This window comes from Chelon labrosus (assembly GCF_963514085.1).
Source record: "Chelon labrosus genome assembly, chromosome: 6".
NCBI classification, from domain to species: Eukaryota; Metazoa; Chordata; class Actinopteri; order Mugiliformes; family Mugilidae; genus Chelon; species Chelon labrosus.
Window position 1 is genome coordinate 21102136 of NC_140342.1, and position 16462 is coordinate 21118597.

At 40.5% G+C, this 16462-nt stretch overlaps 1 protein-coding gene across 2 annotated transcripts in view; it reads right to left on the reverse strand.

Annotated features, from left to right (window-relative positions):
- The window catches only part of LOC311489113 (guanine nucleotide-binding protein G(olf) subunit alpha), a gene marked incomplete at its 5' end in the record, with an annotated part of 48751 nt that overhangs the window by 20637 nt on the left and 11652 nt on the right, over window positions 1-16462 (reverse strand). The window contains 5 exons of one of the 2 annotated variants that reach the window (XM_084546057.1): window positions 3127-3224; window positions 9749-9868; window positions 10047-10101; window positions 10760-10832; window positions 11103-11325. In XM_084546057.1, coding sequence (XP_084402183.1) covers window positions 3127-3224; window positions 9749-9868; window positions 10047-10101; window positions 10760-10832; window positions 11103-11241 — 485 coding nt within the window. Of the gene's footprint in view, window positions 1-3126; window positions 3225-9748; window positions 9869-10046; window positions 10102-10759; window positions 10833-11102; window positions 11326-16462 lie in introns of those variants that run through there. The other variant, XM_084546056.1, reaches the window with a different exon arrangement.

Here is a 16462-nt window from a genome sequence, read left to right on the forward strand (position 1 = left end):
CAGCCGAAAATAGCTCATAATCAATCAACTGGCAGACACATATCTGTGCTCTTAAAACGTATAACTGTGCAATGCAGAGCGCGGATCAATCGGGTGACAGGATTCCAAAAGCATCGATAAGGACACGCTCTTTGGCATAACAAGCGCTCGCCATCGGCCCGTACTTATTTCCTGTGCCTCCTGTCCGATGTGTCGCCCAGCGCTCGGCCCTGCTGGAAAAAAATATCTGCCAGTAGAGCAAGGTCTGTGAAGGACAGATGAAATGGCAGAGGTGTTTCATCTGCCATTCACAAACAGGAACCACATCTAATCACATTAAGCTAAAAGTTATTTACTTTTTGACGTCTGTTGTGTTCGAGCGTCTCTACGTAAGGCTGTCGACTGTGAATCTGTTCCTCCCACAAACAGCTACACGCAGGCCAACTTCCTCTTTAATTTACTCGCAGAGCAACTGAAATCACTCCTCCTATCACATTCATGATCTAAGACAGAGCCTACTACACAAACACAAATCAGGGGACGTTCAATACGAGAGAGAGAGAGAGAGAGAGAGCAGGTGTGGAGAACAATAGTAAAAGATGAAATGAAAGCTTCCTGGTCTGAGTCTAGGATTATACGAGGCTAAAAGTAGCTAGCACTGACAAACAACGAGGCACATAGTGTGAGACAGGCTCTCATAGTCAGAAATACTTTTTCTGATCAATAGCCAAAACCACACAGAACAGAGACAGAACATGGCCAAACAGCAGCGAGCCCAAAATACATTTGCTTTAATACAACCTGCGTCCAATACAATGACCTTTGCTCCTTTCATTTTAACCCAGTTGGCCGCTGCAGACATCTGCAGTGTTTCACTACTTCCAGGACAGCAGCAGTTAGTGTAGTTAAGTGGTCTCGACAACAATAGGTGTGCGTGTGTGTGTGTGTGTGTGTGTGTGTGTGGTCCTTTACACACAGACATGTCTGCTGCCATGTAGGACAGAGTATCTACGAATGCCCTCCATCCACGGAGTTCAAACGGAGGTTAAAACCGAGACAGGAAGTAAGCGAGAGGCCGCGCAGTCTGACAAATTCCAGACTTCAATCAAACACACGGCGCTGACAATAGAGGTGTGTTTTGCTATGTTTCTCCTGAATAGTGAGATTTCAAAATGCACTGGAAACGTGTAAACATTTCCTCCTGAACCCAAAGTTTGACATACTGAAATGGTAAGGCCTTTTTTTTTAGACCAGTCACCACAGACAACATATCACATTTCAAGATGTTACTTCCTAGTAAAGTGAACTGCTATTTAAGAAGGAAAAGCACATTCTTTATTGCTGAAATTCCACTGATTATTATTATTATTATGCGTGAGTAAATTAAACTTTTTTTACTTGATGTTGATTTATTGACCACATGCACAACTGCCCACCAGCTGTTAGCCAATCAGGAGCAGCAAACACAATGGCCAGAGAGGCAGTGATAGGAGGATACAGTAGCTTGAATGTGGAGAGGTAAGAATGTTTGAAAAATGAATGAAGAGCATGAGTAAACTGGTCTTAAAAACAACGAAGCATGAATCATTTGACAGCACTTTGCATCCAGAACAATAGCTGTAGCGTGCCAGCCAAGTGCAAAACCAACACATGTGAGAAGAGTCACATATGAAGCACTCAATATAAATACTGTAGGCTTTTCATTGTCTTCATTTTACCCTGTTAATGTTTACTCATGCCACAGAACAGCGGTATTATCAGCGCTTCAGCCGACTGCAAGCCTCAGCGGTTATTGCAATACGGAATATTGCGCACATTTCAATATTCAGAAGTCCGCTGCATTTAACGAGGAAGTAATAAAGATTTGAAATGTTTATGGTGCCATGATGATACTGGAAAATGGACTAAAATAAACACAACATGCTTTTTTTTACATATCGTGCCGTGCTACCACACGCAGACACTGACTAACTCAGACAAGACAAACACAGGCCGTGGACTGTAACAGCTCCACCTTACAGATTCATGTGACTCTTCAACCATCACCTGACTTTCTCTCCTTTCTATGGAAGACGCTCAAAGGCAGGGCAACAAGAAAAGACTCGACCCCGAGTCAGATTTAAGTTCAAGGAAGGGAACATATTAAGGCAAAGACTATAGAGGCAGTTGGTCCACCTGCCATGCTGTCATTAAAACATCTTTAATCTCCACTAATTTAACGCAGGCTCTCAAAATTGCTAGCAACCAGCCAATATCACCCCCAGGCGCCGATGAAGTGTGCCTTTGACCGAACCCTAAGAGATTAAGGGAGCCAACCTTTGGGATGGGAGGGGACAACTTCCAGAGCCTGCGCCGTGTACATGTCCTCATATTTACATGTGAATCCAGAGGTGAGTCAGAGAGGAAGCAGAAGGAGAGCACTGTAATCAGTGAGTCACTTTGCATAACCAAACTTCCTTTTACAGGCAACGGAGGGGCCCTCCACTGTGTACCACCAGCACCCTATGGTGCCCCGAGCTACTGTAGCACCACGCAAAAAGGGGAACCGGTTGCCGCACCTAGCCACGCTGCAGTTATCAGTATTTCCCAACTACAGCAGCTAAAGTGCAATTGTATTAACAAAATCTCGACACTGATAGCAGCAAAACTCAAATCATGGCCTCGATAGGTTTTGTCCAAACTTCACAATGCTTAGATTTAGTGTATGAACGCCACAGATCGACCACTAACATCCCCCAAGAGCGAAATGAGTAATGCTAGCAATTAACTACGTCTTCATTACTTTTAGTTCCAATGAATCCTGCCAGACAAGGTTTTGCATAATGTCACTGAGAATTATGAAACACGTTGACGTAAGAATATATATCTATAGCTTTCCGTTGGCTTTACATCTACGTTGGTTGACTTGCCACACCCAGAGTAAACATATCTCAACCTTATACCTATGATATGACACCAGAACACACCGCAGAGCTTTCACCTCAAACATGACACAAAGTGGACGGGCAAGGCAGGGATGAGGGTAAAGTTTACGGGCTGTGAAAACTCAACCAGCTCAGCGTCTTAAAGCTGCACCAAGTACGTAAAGCATGTGCTTCTGAAGTGGATTCGCCAAAGCTCAAAATGTATTTTAAAGTGTGAACTCACTATTGTGCGCAGTCGATGAGCTGGTATTCATTGGACCTCTCAAAGCATGCTTTCACTCCTTCATCGTCCCACAGCTTCTTTGCGTGAACAAAGAACTCCTGAGGAAGAAGAAGAAAAAACATTAGGAGACAAACATCAGGTAATAAAATACAGGTACGTATATTATACTTGAAACAATTACTAATAAGAAAAACACTAGTTTTCGGTCAACCCAACATTTTCCGACCATGAAATATCCTGAACCTAGATCTGCGGTACAGTATTTTGGTGTCCTGTGCAGAAAAGTACAAACATATGGGATGTTGGACATGGAGTAGTTTGTATTTTGGTGGACATTGTGTCTCTGATGTGTCTTCAACTATTCGAGATGTTTCAATCGGCATAAGAAATAATTGTGGCAGCAGCGTCAACGCACACAAATAAGTCTGAATTCTGATTATCTTATCGTATCTGAAAGTCCACAGCTGTCTTATACGGTGTAAAAAGTTTTTCTTTCGGTTCATTTAATCCCGTCAGTCATCTGAAGGCTCCAGCACAGATATGCTGATAATCTGCAAGCCTCTGAATGCGGAAGTGTAGCAGCAGGGTCCAGTGCTAGTACGCATGACCGGCGGCCATGTTTACCTTCAGTAAATCACCTGAACATGACACCAAGCGGCTAGAAAATAACCACACACACACCTTTGCACCAGTTAGATCGGTCCACTATGACTCCATAGTATTCCTTTTTACCAAGTACTTTTACCGAAATTGCTGAAAACAACACATATTGACAATACTGGAGATTGATGCAATCATGTACTATAAATGGCTTCACCGTCAATTCGTTATTTACATCATCATTGGATTCATTAGCTTTTAAAAGCCCAGATCATCCCACTCTGACTGAAGATCTTAGGTGGGTTCATGTCATGCCACCCTGCACTATCCACACAACAACATGACATCCTGGAGATGCCTTCCTCCATTTGCCGAGCTACTGCCATCACGCATCCTGTGTGACTGGCTAAGTTATTCCAGAGCAACAAGAACACAATGATGTTACTGGGCCGAGAGGTTTATTGATCGACGTGGCCCTCTGATTTATTTTATACTTCCGGCCAGGTCTTTACATTTTGTGAAGGGAGTCCGTGCTACCAAGGCCTGCCACTTGTTGGCGAATTTAAGAGAGGGCTTTAGGAGCTTGTGCGGATGGCTAACAAACACTTATCAAGAGAAGCCATTCAACTGCCCAACACCGTCACTTCCTTGGTGAAAGGATCCCAAGAACTTCCTGCACAGGAAGTAGTAGGCAATCTTCCTCAACAGGTATTAATTCCAGAAGAATAGCTACCAAAGCGTTTGACGAAAGTTTGATCAAGTCTATACAAAGGAACCAATCGTATAGGTGCTTAAGACAACCAATCTTGCAAACCCAAATATATCAGATGTCTTAATAAGTCATAATTAATCAAGACAGTTTCCAAAGGTCTAAATAATAATACAGCCTTTCAGCAGGTTACGTTAAACTTAAATGTTCCATCTTTCCATCTATTCCACAAAACGTGCACAACCCCAAATGGAACACTGCATCGAGCACCTAAGTGAAATACTGACTATATAATACTTAAAAAAGGCCAAAAATATGCAATACAATACAAATATACAATAATAAGACTACTTTTCACTTGTCAATTTATACCTCCCCCCTTGGTAGGAGAGGAATGTGATTTGAGTTTCTCATTCACTTCCTTGATACAGGTTTATCCAGCAGTTCCTGAACACAAACTCATGACTTCCTGGTCACAAGTTCTTTTCTCTGAACTCTAAGCTAGAGTACTGGTACAAAAAAAAAAACTGGTAGAGTTCGATGCTATGGCTTTATCATGATTTAATTCAGATAACACTAAAAAAAAAACATCAGAAACAGTTGATTTCGTCCCCTAAATCTACAAATATAACTTCCACTCCTGCTGTGCAAAATCAATCCATAGGCATGCTGCTGTAAAATAACTATACATAGTCTCAGTGCTTCAGCTGACTTCCTGCTCCTGGACAATGGGCAGCATTATGAGGGGAGGTTCATCTTATCAATGACTTTAAGACGTTTCCCAGGATTCTCGGTATGCCCTAAACAAAGATGATTGGGCTAATATCCCTCGTCGCCTCCTGTGCACATGGTCTTTCAGATGAGCTCCTCCTCTAGCCTGGAACCACCACATGACTCTCTGCACTCAGCACTGGCTCTGCGCTCCGACTGGGGAGAGGCTGAACGTAGCCCCGAACCAGAGAGCGAGGGAGAAGGAGCCTGATAAATGATCACATGCTCCGGGAGATCTCCTCTCGGCAGATCCGGTGATTAAGTTCAACATGGAGAAAATCCACTGATCCAGTCCTTACAAAGTCTCACAGAGAAACAGACGTTAATATTTGTTTACTTCTCGTATGCGAACTCACACTTCAGGCACAAGTCAGGAATAAGCTAAACACTCCGATGCTAGTTTGTTATACCAAAGTATGCTATGTTAACACATTATGCAACCGCGGTTCGGTTTTCTGCAACATTTACCTGCTGCGCCAAACTCTCGCTTAACAAAAGAAAAGGGGGCCATATTTACTTTCTTGCCTTTATTTGCTTCCATTCATCAAACTTGTGCACCCAACTCGACTAATATCAGCAAAATTCAACACCTCTGACAAAAATTTTGACATCGAGGGAGCTTGAAACTCTTAAAAAAGGGGCCCGACGATGCTGCCTAGCATTGGGACTCGATGGAGGGAGGATGAGGAGTAGAGCGTGGAAGGGGCAGAGAGAGGGGGGAAAAAAGCAGAGTATGGTCCTCAGGGCTCTTTTCCACAGAGGCGTGTGACACTGGGCCTTTGAATAAATGCAGTGTGTGCTGCAGTGCCCTACAGAGGAACTGATAACACAGAAAGAGACCAGGAGGGAATTTGCTTTAACACAAGTTTTCTTAACTCTTTCCTATCCTCGTCACCAGTCATATTCCAGTCGCCCCCCCCCCCCCCCCGCCGCCTCCCCCGCCTCCAATCAGCAGCCACGAGACGCTGAATCTCTCCCTCTGTGTGGTGGCTCTGCTCGAACCGATCCTCGGTTAATCAAGTCGCGTTTGTGATATGTCACTTGAATCATATGGGTCGGGCTGAAAACAAAATGGCCTACATCTCACTCAACTTGTCGAAAGTTGCGGAGCAAAATCCGTCTCCTGGAAAGACTCCTTTTTCGGTTATGTTATACAAAACCATCATCTCATTTACTGGATCTGAATAGGATATGGGTGTTAGATAACAGTCACCCAGTACAGAGGGACTTGACTTTCAACGGTTAGCTCAGTTAAAGAGTACAGACAAATTTAGCTTAATAAAAAGAAGAAGAAATCAAAAAAAAAAGAGCAAAAGCAAAAGGAAAGAGGGAGCGACTGTTCATCTTTCATAACACGGTTCCAAAAACGGAGCAGCCCTTCATGCCACCCTTCTTTTTTTTTTTTACCACATCGGGGATCCTCAAGTCACCAATTAGAGGAAAAACAAACTTCTAGGACTCAAAATGTTCCATCACGAGGAAATCACCAAGAAGCTAACAACAGGGGAATGCTAGAAAGGTGTCACCCTTGATGGATGTGGTGAAGAAGAAATAAAAAAAGGTCAAATTTTTGTAAATCGACAATCAGCTACACTGATGATGTTAATGTGAAGCCACGGTGTAAGATTCAAACAAGCTCATTAGTACAGTAACCTTGCAGTCAAACAGAAAATCAGCTATGGGTGGGGCTGGACGCGACATATAGCTCATCTCACATTTCACAACAGACCAAACAAACTCCTGTGGGCCTAATCCCGCTCCGTTTGTTCACGGTGTATAAAAATAACATTAACGGGTTTCAAATGATGCATGATAGCGACAGTGGCGTGCTTGTTCCAGCAATAAACGGCAGCGCATTGCCCTGTATTCCTGTCTGATAGAGAGAGAAAGTACATGGTGCAAAACAGGGGCCATGGCTTATTTGAATTTGCTTCACTTGAGTTGACAGACACTGTCGAGTGGCTAACATTGCCGCCGCGGTGGCATTTGTTTCCATTTGCATAGATGACCGTTTGCGTCGGCGCTTTCTTTTTCCATGAGTCTACTGTTATTCCACGCTACTGTAAGAATAAGGCGCTTGTTAAGGGGTGCTTTGATTATAAAATGATTAGCAGAATGAAGCGTGACGATTTACATACGAGACAAGGGGAAATTTTTTTTTTGTCTCCATGCCATGAGAACGCGTGCAGATCTAATTTCAATCAAGCATTTCCAACAAAAATCTACCTTCTGTAAAAACACTGCTGGCAGAGTAGATTGCATTTCTGTGGTGTCATTTCCTTATTTCGGACACGTCTGTGAAACGACAAACTTAAAATATATTTCACTGGAAGACAGCACAATTAATTAAAGTCTTTTTCAGGTTTAGATGCAAAAAAACAAATCCACCGGTTGACAGAAGTGATAATTTTCCATTAATAGTAACTTCATCACTTCGGATCGTGATACCATGAAGCTGTACCATTCTTTCCTTCAACACTATTTAACAAACTCAGCCACCCTTTTAACTCAACTTACCAAGGCATCTATAAGCTACTGAAACGACAATAATCAGTATTTAACACACTGTATAATACTTGATATATCAACATAACAAGGATTTCAATAACAAAAGCAAAAAAAAGCAAGTTTATAAGCTTCATATCGCATTAACTGTTTACTCTGAGGGCAGAAAATGAACAGCAAACCATTCAGACGCGTAATTACATAGTTGTAGTGAAACTACACCAATACCAGTTTGACAACTATTTAGTAGTGGGACGTTTCATTTAATTTCAACAAACTGACCAAACTTTCAGCTTCTCTAAGTGAAGATTTGCAGCTTAGTTTTCATTCGTAGTCGAGTTTTGAGCTCTTAGTTGGACAAAATAGACAAATTACCAAAATAAAAATGAACAGGTTAGATGGTACTAAAAGCAAAAACTGCAGTAGTTTCATCCCTACAGAAGGTTTCCCTTTGGTACAGGTGAATCTCCGATGCCGTCACTCTCCTAAAATGCTTACACAGTAAGTCATTCAGAGAAATGCACGACATCAAAGATTATTGTCTACCTCCTCTCACCCATCACAAAGCATGGCATCAACTATCCAGAATTTTCCAGGTAAAAAACATGCTTCCACATTTCGAAACGGCGCCAACAGGTGAAAGCCGCGGATTCCTGATTGGCCGTGTTCCCGCCTCCGCTGTATTGGGTGTCATGCCTGGTGGCACTAAGTGACAATGCAGTGGTGACACTGACGGCACAAGTGAAGCCCGAGACCGATGACAAGCGCGGCCGCTGCGAACAGAGCCATGTTGTTCCCTTTTGGCCTGGACGGGCCTGGGAACCCGACGTCGACTCTCCCCCGCGGCCCCGGCCCTCACACAACGCAGCGGCGCAGACCACAGCGGCCCCTGTTAGTGCTCTCGCTGTGGGGCCATGTCAGGAAATTAACACCCAAATGCTTTTAATGGATATTCTTGCGATGCAGCATTAAATAAAGTTGCTGAGAGGGAAGCTGGGAAACATCACGCCGAGTATGTAGGCTGGCAATGTGAAAACAATACCACTTTAAGGACACAGCTGTACAACGTGTGCTTTTGTGGGTTAGACCTGAGGACCTTATCCTGATAGGTCTCAACATTAGTCAAACTTAGAGGCCTTTTCATCGATAACTCAACAAAAAAAAAAAGCAAATCACATCCCAGTTTCTTAAGATAATATCTTTAAATGTCTAAAGATATTCCAAATATTTATAATAATATGAAACGTCTTAAACAGCTAATGAATTATTAAAATAGTTGCTGATTATCTTTCCTTCTATCGATCTATTTCAGCTGCAACAACAAGCTTCCACATTAGTGGCTTTTGTACCAGAAGAAACAACAAATACTAAAGTTAAGAGTTAGAGCATGAAGAGAACAGGAAGTGCTTTCGATTCTGACACAACAAATTGTCAAATTCAGAAAAGAAATGGCAAGAAAACGCAATAGTTTCATTACGCTGGCGTGAAAGTCCACAAACAAAAACTGGACATTCAAATGAGTCCATCTCCAGCTCTGTAGTAATTTGACATTCCTGTTCTGTGGTGCCTGCTGCACAACCGGTGTCAAACAAGGAACACTTTCAAAATTATGTAAAACATTATCTACATTTCCAACACATGACCCCCGCGCTATCGAATGGCGGATCACACACTGAAAAGAGCCCCACGTGCTCAAACTTGCATTCAAATCCACATACAGCCCATCGGCTTCAGCCTCCATGGGGGAGTCAAGCCTCCAACAAACGCTCAGATGGGTTAGTGATCATTTACATCTTTGCTTCAGATCGTCGTTTAACTCCACGTCTCCGAGATACGTCAAAAAGCGGTAAATTAAAGAAGAAAGGCAACATTAGGTCTGAGCTGTCTCACTTAACGTCTAACATTGCTGGACACAGCAGTCATAAAAACAGCAGACCCATACCATCACATACCATTTAACGCCCACACAAACACACGTTAGGACGACCCACATACGCAGACGCACACACGCTCGCAGAAAGTTTTTAAACGTCTTACCTGTGTGTAGTCAAAGTCGGAGAGTGGTGCTATGCTTTTGATGTATTCGATTCTGAATTGGTCCTCTGGGTTGGCTAGCGGGACTGGGGGTATTAAAGTGCTCATCGCAGACACTATAGTCTACAAAGCAGGGGAGAAAGAAAAAAAAATAAAATAAAAACAACAAGCATTAAGCGGGATGAGAAAAAATACCAGATCATAAGCCTGTATAATAATCGGCAAAATGGGATTGCGGCGGTGTAACGACAGAGACGTTTGAGCACATTTTCAGGGGAGGTGATACAGATTTGAAACTCACCACTATGGCATCCTTCACGTTTTTCCGAATATCTTGGATTTTCTGTTTCTTTTCTCTGCATGGGGACAGAGTGAACGTGTGAAAAACAAATACAGCAGACACTTATCAGCAAGGTGGTTTTGAGTAAGAAAGGGGTTAAGCTCAGGTTAGACTGCAGGTAAAAAAGCGAGGGGTATGATGAAATGCCACCCCTCGCGTGGAGCTCTAAATACCTTTAATTTACATATACAGGGGTTTTATTTTTATTTTATTTTATTTTTTGTGTGCAGTTATATGCCTCTGACATGCACTGGGGCCTGTTTAAAATAGACCACTGTTAAGATCAATGCCATGCAGGGCCTTGCAGCAAAACAAATCATCAATAGGCCTGTGTCGATCAACCTTTCACCCTCTCACAGGAAACAAGAGAATTATTTACCATCTGTGTGACACTCGGATCAAAACATACGTCTGATAAGTGTGCAAAAGGAGGAAGAAAAAATAATGGGGGCAGGAGAAGAGATGTTAGCTGCCTTTTTTTTTTTTTTTTTTTTTTTGTGCATGGGATACACAGGGCCCAACCAACAGGCGCTGCAGTGCCTGAGGAAAATCCATTCAGAGGCTACATTCATGGCCTCGGCAGTTTTATTCATTAGCCTCTTCTATACACACGTAAAGCTGCGTCTCGTATAACGCTGTGACGCGTTTTTTATTCGCGTTCTAATCGAACTTACTCCGCGTTGAAGCCGTTGACGTGTAGGATCCTCATCTGCTTCACAATGGTGCTTTTTCCGGACTCTCCCGCACCTTCGAAAACAGCGAAAAATACATGAAAATATGACAAAGTGACCGCACACACAGGAGAAACGAAGGGCAGCGTAAAAGCTTTTAAAAATATATATATAAATACGTATGAAAGGCTGTTATAATTGTAGGCTCCGGAGGCTTCTTCCATCAATATCCACCACCCCCATGACATATTATTGCAAGCGCTGTCAAATGGGGCTACGTGTTCGGTAAACGAAAGGGATTAGCTTACATTTTCAGTTAGCCGTCACATTCAGAGAGCAGCCTTACCCAGTAATAAGAGCCTGTGTGTGGCTTTATACGCTTGCCTCTCCTTCTGCAGCTGCTTTTCTATCTTTTTATTAGCCTCTCGTTGTGCCTTTTCGTCGATGCGTTGATCTTCAGTCTTGCTATTGCCCAAACAACCCATCTTCCGTCGCCCTAACCCTTCCTTGTGGAGTCGTTACAAAAAAAAAAAAAAATATATAAAAAATAAAATAAAAAAAATAAAAAATATATATATATGTGTGTATATATATATATATATATATATATATATATTAAAAAAAAATAAAAAAAATATCAGCCGCGGGAGGTGGCTAAAGGGATCACACAAGAATGAGTCTAGTGTGAAATAAAAAATAAAAAAAAGGAGGGGGGGTTTAAAAAAAAAAAAAAAAAAAAAAAAAAAAAAAGGAAAATCTCTGCGAGGCTTCTCTCTCCGTCGGAGGGAGGAATATGTTCCCCCTTACAATTCCGCTTTAGCCGCAGCCAACCGTCATCCAAACCGTTTGCTAGCTCACAAACCAGCGAAGAACGACGACTCGGTTCCGCGACGAAAATATCAAAAAAACAGACATACATAAGAGGAGAGAGAGAGAGGGGGATTTCAATTTCTGGGAATCCAGTCAACTGTTCCTATCGTGTCTCCAACCCCTCTCTTCTCTCTGTATTTTTTTTTTTTTTTTTTTTTCTTCTATCTGTCTCTTTAACTCAGCACTGCCTCTCTCTGTGGCACCAGGAAGTAGCCGTGGACCGTGGAGGTGGAAAACAAACCCGCGTTAAACTGTAACGTTAACAGCCCGCGCCGATATCGCATTTTCTTCTTCTTCTTCTTCTTCTTCTTCCTCTTCTTCTTCTTCTTTTTTTTTTAGAACTCGTGTGGCGGTGGCGGAGTCAGAGAAGCCATTCCCCGGTTTTAGTCCGTCGCTGTCCTGCTATCAAAGTGTGATCGGCGAAGGGGTGGAAACCCGGACGCCCTCTCTGCTGCTCTACAGAGGGGCTGGGTCTCTTGCTTCTGGTTGGCAGTGAGATGGCCCTGGCCCAAACTGGCAACCCGGCTGCACTGTCTGTGTACCGGGTTTTACCCTTTATCAAAATACACGACCTGCCAACGTATTATTGAAGTAGTACTCTGATACTCATGTAAAAGTATTACTAAAATAATTAAACTGCTGTCATGTGTAACCCAAACTGGCAACATATTTACACTGTGCAAACACTAGGCTTTACCTGTTATTAAAATACATGTCTGGCAACATGTTATGGAGGTAGTACTCTAATACTAAAGTAAAAGTATTACAAAAAAATATTTAGTAAATGTTGTCATGTGTAACCCAAACTGGCAACATATTTACACTGTGTATACACTAGGCTTTACCTGTTAGTAAAATACATATCTGGCAACATATTATGGAGGTAGTACTCTAATACTAAAGTAAAAGTATTACAAAAAATTATTTAGTAAATGTTGTCATGTGTAACCCAAACTGGCAACATATTTACACTGTGTATACACTGGGCTTTACCTGTTAGTAAAACACATATCTGGCAACATATTATGGAGGTAGTAGTCTGATACTCATGTAAAAGTATTACTAAAATAATTAAGCTAATGTCATGTGTAACCCAAACTGGCAACATATTTACACTGTGCATACACTGGGCTTTACCTGTTAGTAAAATACATGTCTGGCAACATATTATGGGAGTAGTACTCTGATACTCGAGTAAAAGTATTACTAATATAATTAAGCTACTGTCACGTGTAACTCAAACTGGCAACTCATTTACACTTCTCAAAATAATGAAATTAAATTTGGTATCTGGCAACAAATTCTCATGCTTCCTGCACAGTGTTTACCTGTTAGTAAAATACATATCTGGCAACATACTATGGAAGTAGTACTCTAATACTAAAATAAAAGTATTATATATATAAAAAAAATAGTAAACGTTGTCATGTGTAACCCAAACTGGCAACATATTTACACTGTGTATACACTGGGCTTTACCTGTTATTAAAATACATGTCTGGCAACATATTAGGGAGGTAGTACTCTGATACTCAAGTAAAAGTATTACTAAAATAATTAAGCTGCTGTCATGTGTAACTCAAACTGGCAACCCATTTACACTTCTCAAAATAATGAAATTAAATTTGGTATCTGGCAACAAATTCTCATGCTCCCTGCACAGTATTTTACCTGTTATTAAAACACACATCTGGCAGCATATTATGGAAGTAGTACTCTAATACTAAAGTTAAAGTATTATAAAAACATTTTTTAGTAAATGTTGTCATGTGTAACTCAAGCTGGCAACATATTTACACTGTGCAAACACTGGGCTTTACCTGTTAGTAAAATACATGTCTGGCAACATATTAGGGAGGTAGTACTCTGACACTCGAGTAAAAGTATTACTAAAATAATTAAGCTGCTGTCATGTGTAACTCAAACTGGCAACCCATTTACATGTCTGTGCGCAAAATAATGAAATTAAATTTGGTATCTGGCAACAAATTCTCATGCTCCCTGCACAGTGTTTACCTGTTATTAAAATACACATCTGGCAACATATTATGGAAGTAGTACTCTAATACTAAAGTAAAAGTATTACAAAAAATGATTTAGTAAATGTTGTCATGTGTAACCCAAACTGGCAACATATTTACACTGTGCATACACTGGGCTTTACCAGTTAGTAAAATACATGTCTGGCAACATGTTATGGAGGTAGTACTCTGATACTTGAGTAAAAGTATTACTAAAATAATTAAGATACTGTCATGTGTAACTCAAACTGGCAACCCATTTATACTTCTGTGCGCACAATAATGTAATTAAATTTGGTATCTGGCAACAAATTACTGGCAAATTTGTCTGGTAACATGTAATGGAGGTAGTAGTCTGATACTCAAGTAAAAATATTACTAAAATAATTAAGCTAATGTCACGTGTAAGGCCACAGTGGGCCCTTACTCAAACTGGCAACCCATTTACACTTCTGTGTGCACAATAATGTAATTAAATTTGGTATCTGGCAACAAATTATGATGCTCCCCGCACTTGTTATTAAAAAACACATCTGGCAACATATTATGAAAGTAGTACTCTAATACTTAAGTTAAAGTATTACAAAAAATAATTAAGTAAATGTTGTCATGTGTAACCCAAACTGGCAACATATTTACACTGTGCAAACACTACCCGTTATTAAAATACATGTCTGGCAACATGTAATGCAGGTAGTAGTCTGATACTCAAGTAAAAGTATTACTAATATAGCTAATGTCATGTGTAAGGCCACAGTGGGCCCTCACCCAAACTGGCAACCCATTTATACTTCTGTGTGCACAAGAATGTAATTAAATTTGGTACAAATCTGGCAACAAATTATGATGCTCCCAGCACAAATTAAAATACACATCTGGCAACACATTATGGAAGTAGTACTCTAATACTAAAGTAAAAGTATTACTAATATAGCTAATGTCATGTGTAAGGCTACAGTGGGCCTTTACCCAAACTGGCAACCCATTTACACTTCTGCGTGCACAAGAATGTAATTAAATTTCGTATCTGGCAACAAATTATGACGCTCCTAAGTGGAGAAAGTACTCCTGCTACAAGTCTTACTAAACTAATTAAGCTAATGTTGTTAAATTTAAAGAAAAACTCGGTCCTGGCCCAAACTGGCAACCCATTTACACTGTCTGCGTGTGTACTAGACTTTACCTTTTACTAAAATACATCTCTAGCAACATATTATGGAAGTAGTACTCTGATACTCAAGTAAAAGTGTCATTGAAATATATAAGTAAATGTGGTCATGAAAAAGACCGCTGTGGGTCCTGACCCAAACTGGCAACCTGTTTACACTGTCTGCATACAGTGCAATACACGTCTGGCAACATATTATGGAGGTAGTACTCTAATACTAAAGTAAAGGTACTATAAAAAATAATTAAGTAAATGTTGTCATTTGTAAGGCCACACTCTGCCCTGACCCAAACTGGCAACATATTTACACTGTGCATACACAGGGCCTTACCTGTTACTAAAACACATGTCTGGCAACATGTTATGGAGGTAGTACTCTGATACTCAAGTAGTATTAAAACAATAATTAAGTAAATGCTGACATGCAAAAGGCCATATCATGTCATGTTAAAAGTCCAAACTGGCAACCCATTTACACTGTCTATTATTAAAGTACATGTCTGGCAACACATCATGGAAGTAGTACATATTATATGTACAAAATAAAGTATATTTAGCACTGGGCTTTACTTGTCTCTAGAGTTATTAAAAAACATGCCTGGCAACACATTATGGTCCTAAGTGGAAGTAGTAATCTGATACTCAAGTGAAAGTAGTAATACCAGTATTTAAAAATACCCCGATACGTGCGATGGTCCTATATTAAAGATTTTACTGCATGTTCTTGTGCAGCCACTGTGCATAAATGTTGTCCAATTTTACAGTAGTATAAGCAACAACATTAGCTTGCGCAGACAATTAATCATGTTATTTGATCAATATTGTGGACGCATTAACATCTGTAGCGGAACCAGAACTCAGACCTTTAAATAACAGTATATATACAAAACTATTAGCATCAAAATATAAATTTAAAGTAGTACTTGTTGTGCAGAAGAGCCCTTTTAAAAATGGGATTGATGCATACATCTGTAGATCACTATGGGCTAATTTTACAGGGAGTAAAAGAGGCAAATAAAAATGTCCCCCGGAGCGTCAATAAAGTCTTCTCTTAATCTGGTAAATACTGTATTTTGAATTTATTTGGTGATTATATTTTGTGTTAGTACTCTGAACTAGCAACTAAGATAATGAAGTCAGTGTGTTCATGCAAAAGGCCACACTTGGCTACGCTTGGCTAGTGGAGTATCTGAGATGTATTAAGCAGGAGAAAATGTAAAATATTCAAGTATCGTATTTAGTTTTTTTCCTTTCCCCTTAATACTACCAAAACAAATTGTATTTTTAAAGATTTTATTCTCTAACTGGGTTCATATATTATAGACGATTATAGATTATATGACACGACTGCATCCAGTTGTACAGAAAGTGCATGTACTCAATCATTGTTCTTACAGGTTACAAATTAGAGGTATTTTAGCGTTTCTATTTCATACCACTTTGTACTTTTACTCCATTATGATTCTACTCTGCCACATTTATTCCACAGGTACAGTTACTTCTAACTTTTACCATTAAAACGTGGTAAAAATATTCAACATACACTTAAATAAAAAAGTAAAATAAGCATTGGGGCTGCAGTAATTGCGGCATTTACTTGAGTAAAGGATCGGAGCGTAGTAAAATAAAACTATCTTAGAGACCCGT